The sequence below is a fragment of the Microtus ochrogaster genome, chromosome 18 (genome assembly GCF_000317375.1).
Source record: "Microtus ochrogaster isolate Prairie Vole_2 chromosome 18, MicOch1.0, whole genome shotgun sequence".
NCBI lineage: Eukaryota > Metazoa > Chordata > Mammalia > Rodentia > Cricetidae > Microtus > Microtus ochrogaster.
In genome coordinates this window covers 12,247,250-12,256,641 of record NC_022020.1, presented here as the reverse complement: position 1 = coordinate 12,256,641, position 9,392 = coordinate 12,247,250, and the positions used below count along the sequence as shown (strand labels likewise).

General features: G+C 42.1%; 1 protein-coding gene across 1 annotated transcript in view; it reads left to right on the top strand.

Annotated features, from left to right (window-relative positions):
* The window catches only part of Klhl14 (kelch like family member 14), a 103,514-nt gene that overhangs the window by 74,124 nt on the left and 19,998 nt on the right, over positions 1 to 9,392 (top strand). The window contains exon 3 of the mRNA XM_026783556.1: positions 7,897 to 7,986. Coding sequence (XP_026639357.1) covers positions 7,897 to 7,986 — 90 coding nt within the window. The remainder of the gene's footprint in view (positions 1 to 7,896; positions 7,987 to 9,392) is intronic.

The window sequence follows — 9,392 nt, the reverse complement described above, 5'->3', positions numbered from 1 at the left end:
GATTAGAAGATTGCAGTGGGTGTGATTAGAAGATTGCAGTGGGTGTGATTAGAAGATTGCAGTGAGTGTGATTAGAAGATTGCAGTGAGTGTGATTAAAATTTCTGTGCTGGGTTTTGACCTTTTGCCCCAGGCCCCTGCAAAGTTATGGTTTCCAGTTGTTCTTGTCCCTCCATCAGTTTTCAGCAATTATCAACATAGATCCCTTCTCCACATCCATGGTCATGTCTCCATCGCCATTCAACTGGGCCATGGAAGATTTTCCTCTTCTGTTCTTTCTAACCAGGAATAACCTAAGTGATACTTTAGAACCTAAATGATGTGTCACCCTTCCTCTAACATTCCTCAAATATCTTTCTATCGTACTTAGAGCAAGATAACTCATTAGGACCCCCACGCCAGTCTCCAGCTGACTGCTGACATCATCCCTTCTCCTAGCTGCTACCTACCCATAGTTCTCTCTGTTTCTCTCACCCATTCATCTCATCCTGTGTCTGAACTTCTGCAAGTCCCTTCTCCTTGCATTTGGGCAGATAGCCTCTTCCCTCTCTTTAAATTAAACTTGAAATATCACTCCCTAGAAAGGCCTTCATCTGCCCTGCCCGTCTTGATTGTTTCCATTAGTTTGTGTTCTTTCTCCTTATAAGATAGGGATGATGCATTCTGAGAGCAGGGGCATTTTGACCTTCACTCTTTGCCACATTATCTGTAGAAAGCATCTGCATATAAAGAATATTTAGTATATGTTTGCTGAAGACATTAATAAACAGCCATCAGTGATGACCAAAATCAGTGATAGAGCTCGCACCTGTGTGATGCAGGGAAGACAGGCGTAGTGTTGTCTTCTGGCAGTGTCCTCAAGCATCGTGTGGGCTGCTCTGCATCCACTTCCCAGACCTGGCCTCACATTCCACTGCGCTGGTGTTCTATTGCTCTGAAGACATCCCCAGCCAGTGCCCTGAGGTCTCTGCACTGGCTGCTCCTGCTACTGCTGCCTGCATGGTGTCCTCTCTCATTGCAGTCTCTTCTCTGCTTGGAGGTCATCCACTTGGCCATTCAGACAAAAAGGCCTCTTCCCACCCCTGTCAGAACTCATCACCTTCATAATCCCCTCACCCCAGTCTTCATTTCCTTACCTCCACTGCCCTTAACTTTTGAGACAAAAAGCAAGTTTTATCGTGTGTGGTGTGTGCTCTCTGAGTGAAAAGCTTCTGTTCCTAGGACCCCTAGCAGGCACAGCTCTGCCTGGTGTGTAGCAGACACACAGCAGATGACAAGTGAATGGACATGCCCTTGAGGGCAAAAGGGCAAAATGCCAAAGAGTGAATCTTAGGTTATCGCTTCTGTTTCTTTTAGCCAAAATGCCCCCAGACACAGACCTGTGATTCAGCAACTGGAGACACAGTGGCAGGAAAGAAACAAGTTTAAGGCCAGTTTGGGAAACTTAGTGAAACCCTGCCTAAAAGCAGACTAGAAAAACAACTAGAAGATAGCTTGAGCTAGACGGTGGCGGCACACGCCTTTAATCCCAGCACTAGGGAGGCAGAGGCAGGCGGATCTCTGTGAGTTCGAGGCCAGCCTGGTCTACAAGAGCTAGTTGCAGGACAGGAACCAAAAGCTACGGAGAAACCCTGTCTCAAAAATCAAAAAAAAAATGGCTTGGATATGGTTTGGTGGTAGAATGCTTCCCCAGCATGCACCCTGTCCTAGTTTCAATAATAAGTACCCCTAAAATATGTACATAAATAAGCCTAATATGTGCAGTCTTTCTGAAAGAAAAATCCAAGGACACAGTTCCAGTAATGCCCTCCATGACGGAAAACCAACTGGCTAAGGTTCAGAAATACATAGTTATTTTTTAAATATATAGATGCATATTTAACATATTATATTAAATATATTTTAATATATTTAATTTAGCTATTTAAAATATATGTGCTAATACATACTTTTATTTACCATATGTAGAGATATATATACACATACATATAGTAAACAAAATTATATATGTATTAGTACATAGCTGATTTTCCAAAAACTTAAAACATGCCATTTTGAACAAGTTTGTAAGTTTATTTATCTGAAGCCAAAAGGAAATCAAGGCCCCCATAACTGTTACATCTAAACCATCAAACCTTCAGTTCCCATTTTTGGGCAATCGCATATTCTCGGTGTGACTCCAAGCAACCTCTCACTGGATGTTCATGAGTGTTCTGAGTTCTGAATGGTGACTGTGCTCTCTACTAGAAGGTGCCTGTATTTCCTGAATCTAGAACATGGAAGGAGACAGATTAATATGCATCTCTAGGAGAATAAGGCATTCATAGACAGAAGCAAGAACTCTGACCTCTTGCTATGCTAGAGAGGGTCCCTGTGCCCCTGGTACTCAAGAATCCACATCCAAGGTGGAAACAGGCACAACTTGTTTAAAAACACTCATAACCTACTGTCTATAGTCACTACCTATGGTCATGGGCAAGTATGTTTTTTCCCCTGACTCCATGAAGTAATCCTACTCCATCTTAGTAGGCAAATGAATTGAATAGCCACTTTTTGAATGAAGAAATACAGTAGCCGATAAACACATTTTTAAAATGTTCAACCTTTAGCCATTGGGGAAATGCAGGTCAGAATGAAATTGGAATTGTGGCTTGCTCCAGTCAGAGTGGCTGTCATCAAGTAAACAAGGAGCAACAAATGTTAATAAGAGAGCTAGGAGTAAGGGACGGGGATGCGGGAGGACTAACCATATCCCACTGTAAGAATGGGGCTGAGTCCAGCCACTATGAAGTCAGTAGAGAGTCTTCATCACAAAATGTTCAGAAGATCCAACTCCTCACAGACATTCACCCTAAATCATCAAAGGCAGCTTGGAATAAAGACTCATGGACCAGTTATATTTGTTGAGGCAGTGATAGCCAAGTCATAGAATCTCCTGGGTGCCCAACAGCAAACAACGGGTAAACAAAATGTAGTGTATATACATAGTGGAGTCTCATTTATTCAAACAGAACAAATCCTGTCACCTGTTGGGAAAAAACTTAGAACATGGGATGACTAAGTTAAGGGTAAGAGGCTAGACTCGAAAACAGCTGCCATGTATTTCCTTTCATATGTGGAAGACAGGGAGGGTAGAGAAGAATTGACATTAAAATAAAAAGTGAGTCATTTAAGATACACATATGGAGCCAGCAGTGGTGGCGCACATCTTTAATCCCAGCACTCAGGAAGCAGAGGCAGGTGGATTTCTGTGAGTTCAAGGCCAGCCTGGTCTATAACAGCTAGTTCCAGGGTAGGTCCCAAAGCTACAGAGAAACCCTGTCTCAAAAAACCAAAAAATAAAAAATAAAAAGACATACCTATGGAAAAGGGAAAAGAGGGAAGGTAGAAAAGAAAATACAGGACACAAACGCGATCAAAATACACTATATGCATTGATTAACCATCAAAATGAAACCCTTTACTTTGTACAGTTAATACATGCTAATAAAAAATCTTACTTTAAGAAAATCAGTCTTTTTAATATTTGTATGTATGGAAAAATTTAAAGGAGCGCTTGCATTTTAAATATGTAAGTAATAAGCACATTTAAAGTATGATGCAGTATTAAAATTATATATGAATTTCAGGGACACTATCATTGAACACTCAGGGACTCGGTAATTATTTTCTGGTTGGCTGAACACACCTATTGAAAGTCAGTAGAGTGAAATGCAGAAGAGTGTGGGTCCGGGTCCAGACATTCCCATGTTTGAAGTAGAGTTGCGGTATTCATTAGCTGAGTGTGACCTTCAACAAGTGACGTAACCTCCCAAGGCCTCAGTGTTTCTCTTCGACATAAGGGGTCTGAGCAACGTCTGATCCACACACAACTAAACATATAAAATGAAGCATGCAAATAAATATAAGTAGAGACATTATCTGTTTTACTGTACACTTTTATCATACATTGTAGTATCATTAATTGGTCAACACATTTGATTTTTCTCTTTACGTAAATGGGAACAAATGAATAGCAAGAGCTAAACACACATATTTTCAGAGATATAATACCAGTAAGCACAGAAACATAATTATATATTCAATTTAACATGGGGCACATGGTAAGTGGTAAATGGTGGCTATTATCACAAAAAGCAACACTTTACACAAGGAGAATCCAATGCCCATTTCTCAACCAACTACAATTTTGTGCACAGCATCCTGAAGCATTTTATTGAAGTGGTTCAGGGAGGGGGCAGAAGACTGTGAGGCTGAGATTTATATGGCTTTAAAATCGTGGGAAAACAATTAACAGGTAGAGAGTTCATTGTAGCAGAGACCCAGCTTGTAGCAACTGCTGACATCTGTTTTATGTGTGATCAGTCATTCTGCAGGGTCAATACTGTGACTAGCTCTCTCCGAGTTTACAAGTTTGTAGCATCATCCCACTGCTTTCTACTTGTTTGATTTAAAATATTAAACATCAGCAAACGTTTTATTCAATTCCTCAAATTTCAGAATAAAACTTCAGGTGCTAGGCATAGGAAAAGCAAAAAAAAAAAAAAATGGTATAAACTGCTTTAGACTTAGAGACCCATAGAAGCGCTCCCTCGGGTGACCAGAGGATTTTGTTCTATGGTTTTCTGGCTTTCTACCCCATTTTTCCTTCTAGTACGACTCGTTTGTGTGAGATAAAGCTAAAACTCCTCGCGAAGGGCCTTATAAACATGTGTTCTTCGATTTTAAATCTGATTCGAAAGTGCCTCTCTCCTGCTCCCTGAGAGTAAAGTGACCTTTTTAAATGGAGGGAAGTGGCTTTAGATGACAGGCTTGATAAATGCGGTCGTGTTCACTCAATAAAATAAGGCCCAGTGCATTTGAGGATAAATCAGTGGAATGTGCAGCCCCACCTGTCTGTCTCCATCATTCATTTCCACTGTCACTTTCACAGTGGCTGATGGATCACAGTTGCTGTAAAATTAGACAGCCTTTAATCTCATTTCATCCTGATTAGCTCCTCTGCCCCTTTCCCTCTAACTCACTGACTGACACGCTAAAAACTCAGGGCGGGCTGTGCGCGAACACGGAGGACCCACCTCCTCCGCCACCTGCTCGTGCACACACACAGGTGTCCACCACTAGTGTAGTCTGGGAAGAAGGGGTGGCCTTGGGGTGACTTAAAAGAGAGCGGGTGTGTGCCCGGTACACTGGATCGCTGGCTCTTATTCCTTGTCCTATTTACTTGTGCTTTCCTTTGGGTTTAATCAGAAGTCAAAGGAGTTAGAGTTCTTTCGAAATTGAAACATTGATCAAATATTTTATTTGTAATAAACTTGGAAACATTTAACGTTCAATGATAATCTCAAAGAGTCATTTGGGCCTATTTATAGCCTTCCATTTCACAGCAAGAATTCAGAGAGGGTCATAATTCAAGAATGCGAATACTGAAATGCCCAACCAAGAAATATATTATGCAAGATTATCAAAAATAAAAACGTGGAGAAAAAAGAAGAGCATCACAAGCCCATTCCATCAGGACTTTAAAGAACTTCTTTGCCCTGATTTGGGGGAGCTCGGTAGTTAGCATAAAGCAATAGCTTCATTTGTTTGCACAAATCGTAACAATAGAGGTAGTCAAATGAGAAAGAGGCTTAAGAAGAAATAGTGTATTATTTCCTTCACTTAACTTTTGCCTGAATGGAAACAAAAAAGGCACAGCAGGGGCAAACACAAGTACTGATGCATTTTGAGAGGTTTTGTTTTATTATAAGACTGGCCCATGGTTAAAGAGAAAAAATACCAATTTTTCATTTTTGAAAAAGATTTGGACGCTGGGATAATTAAAATTTTAAAGTAAAGTATATGAGCCATGATGGCTGACCACGGAGTGGGTTAACCCAGCAGCTAGCTTCTATTTCTGCACAATGCCACCTGAAACTAGCCGCATGCAAGGGCAGGTGGTGCTTGTATGAGTTCACACAGGTCAGAGGACACTATGTCAAGCTGGAGTAGCCAGTCACAGCACATGATGGGGTAATCCAGGCCCCTTTCTGGTATGATGCAAAAGGTTATCTTCATTCAAAGTGTGGCGGTTTCGTTTATTTGACTTTTAAAACATAGCTTCAAAACATAAACAAACTTAGTTGTTCAGTGAACCTAATAGACCTACACCAAAGAATTCAAGTCATGGTTCAACAAGATCTATCAGTAGATGGCATTCTCCAAAGATGAAAGTGAGGACTGGGAGGTCTAAGGACATCCTTAAGATGCCAAAGTCCCCGATGTAATTCCGAGATTCCACAAGCCACTTTAGAACCCTTTTCTTTAACCCCTAGATCAGGTATATACTATGAATACTTTTTGTCTTGTGTCTGTGACTTCAGAGGAAATGCTTAGTCACAGTAAATATTAATTAACTAATAAATCAGAACTCCTACACCCTCTTTGTGGTTTAGTAAGAAGCTTAAAGGATCCACTTATAGAACTTTCCCCCAAGTTCTCATCTGAAAGACATGCCTGGTTCTTACTGTGTTTTTATTTATGTACATTAGCCAGTATAAGTCATCTCTGAGAGAGCTAGGAGACAATTAAAGTAAAATGACATGCGGGATGTGTGCATAACCCTCAAAATAAGTCAGGTATAAGATAGGTTCTTGTTTTCCCACAGGTACACAATAAACTCACTCTCTCCCTCCCTCCCTCTCTTCTTCCCTCCCTCCCTCTCTCCCTCTCTCCCCTTCTCTCTCTCTCTCTCTCTCTCTCTCTCTCTCTCTCTCTCTCTCTCTCTCTCTCTCTCTCTCTCTCTCTCTCTCTCTCTGTCTCCCCCCCTCCCCGCACATTGGCAAAGGAGCTCAGAGTAAGAATTGGCCGGGATTCATATTGATTTCCCACTGCACTGGTTTCTTAAGTGCTCTGTTGATCCGTGTCAAGCAATAAGTTCCCTGCCTGAACAGGCACTTCACCTCCCCATTTGTCCTCACCTAGATTTAAGGTGCCCATATGATGAGCTGAACAAGGACATCATTTTTCCTACTGGTGTCACTGGGCCCAAACCACGGCGTGTCATATGATAGCTCATACCGCAAACGTCTACAGTCACCCTGTGATATTATCCCAGCAGAGACCAGCGCTGCCCAACACCAAAGGTGACAGCAGCAGCCTGCTCTATACCTCGTGACTTTCCAAGGAGATGCAAACAACAGAGAAACCTGGCTTTGGTGGATTTGGGAATGAGAGCCCGCTTCACGGCCTCTGCAGCCAGGGTGCAGACAAAGAGTGGAGGAGAATGGATAGACATGATACTCCTGACAGTTTTCCTCTTTGTTCCACAGGAGCTCTGATGCAGATAGATGGAAAATGTGTGAGTGTGTGCTAATGACATTGTACAGGAAATTAAGCATATACATTTGGAGGAGGCATTAAATCAGCAGGACTTTAATTTAAAAACTTAAAACTGTATGGAAATTCAGCCTGCTCAACGCTGTGGAGTAGAAAGTCACACAGCACCCTGGTCTGTTTGTGGAAAGATTGCCAGCAAATGGTTCTACATTATTCAGAGTTACTTCTCTCAGGAAGTAGCTGCCAGCCCTGACCATTTGGGAGTGTCAGTCATTGCCATAGAAACCTATCTCCCCCCTCCCCATTGGGTAGATGAGGAGAGCTCCAGGATAGAAAGCAGCATGCAGGCTGCTCTTGACTAATTTGTAGAATAACACGATGCAAAATTAATCAAAAGAGGTTGGGCTTGAAACTGCCGGGAACACACCACTGAGCCAGGGTGTGTGACTCGCAGGAACTGTGGGTAGCCATGTGGTTGCTGTTGACGGAGTCTCGTGTTTTATACACGTTGGTGAAGTACATAGCTGGTAAGTTGAGGTACTGGAAAGTTTTACATGTTCTTTTTTCTTGATTCCAGTTATGCCTTACAACAGTGCCCACCACTGCGTTGTCGAGGTAGAAAACTTCCTGTTCGTGTTGGGTGGAGAGGACCAGTGGAATCCAAATGGTAACTATTGAACGGTTTTAATTGTAGCTGCTTTGTTCAACTGGGCTTCGGGTTACTACAACAAAATATCTGAGGCCACTAACTTTAAAGAGAAAAGGTTCATTGAGGTCATGGTTTGGGAGGTTCTGTGTGCTACGGTTCTGATGGGAGCAGTGGATGGTGGCCCTGTATCACAGAGTGAGCAAAGAATCGTTATACCATCAATGGTGGCAGAGAAAGAGAGAGGATAAGCAGGGTCTCACAATACCTAAAGACATGGCTCCAATGAACTTCGGACCTCCCATACAGTCTACCTCCTAAACTTCCCACCTGTGAATACCGTCATCTTGTGAAACAAAGCTTTTCCATGCAGATGAGCTTTGGGTCAACCGCTCCAAGAGACCACAGCAATGTTGAACAAGTACACACTGTAAAGGGATGCTGTCCAGTTCTTTTATACTTAGTGTTGAAAATACGTTTCTGTGCAACACAGGCAAATGAAAGGTCATGGGGTTGGCTGATGGAGGGTGGGAGGATACTCAAGGAGCTAGTTGAGGACATATGTAACAGAGCATTCAAGTGCCAGTTCTCAGGGGACTTAGCTTCACAGTGATACCCAGCCCTTGTCCTTATCCATCCCCGGGGAAATGCCACCAGCAGAAGCAAGGACTCCCAGGGGAAGGTTGAGTTAGTTGCAGCTGTTCAGATCTTCACCCATTACCCTCCTCCCACTCTGTCTATATGAGAACAAGGTTGCAATAAGCATTCTCTCCCTCATACAGCACGGAACCCTGCTTCAAGTTCTTTTGCAGTAAGTAGGACCAAAAACTTAGTGCACCTACTGTCTTCTTGGCAGTTTTTATAAGTGTGTCTTCCATAGGTTACCTGCCATCTTTCCTATAACTGTGATGCCTTCCTAAGTAAAAGGAAACCTTTTGGTACACATCCCAAATCGAATATGAAAACACTATGTCTTGCAGAATATGCAAAATGATTGTGATTTGTTTTAGAAAGCTTGCAAGTGAGGGAAGAGCCACAGTTGTAGCCTTCTGTGTTACAGTGATAATTATAACTAAGATGCCATAAACCAGCTTGCAGGTACACATTTTTACTTTAAAACCTCAGAACATCACACTGAAATTAAATATACTGTGTCTATTTTACTGTGAATGTTCTCTTTCAGCATCTGCACCAAGGCAAATTGTGTAAAAATCACAACATCTGCTCCCTCTAGAAAATCATAAAAGAAAATAAGTCAGACTGCCCCCTATTAAAAAAGAGGGAGACCACTCAGTCAGTTAAGTGTTGGTTATGTCAGCACGAGAACCTGATTCAATCCCCAGAAACTAGATTTAAAAAGAAAGAAAGAGAGAAGGAGAGAAAGAAAGGAAGGAAGGAAGGAAGGAAGGAAGGAAGGAAGGAAGGAA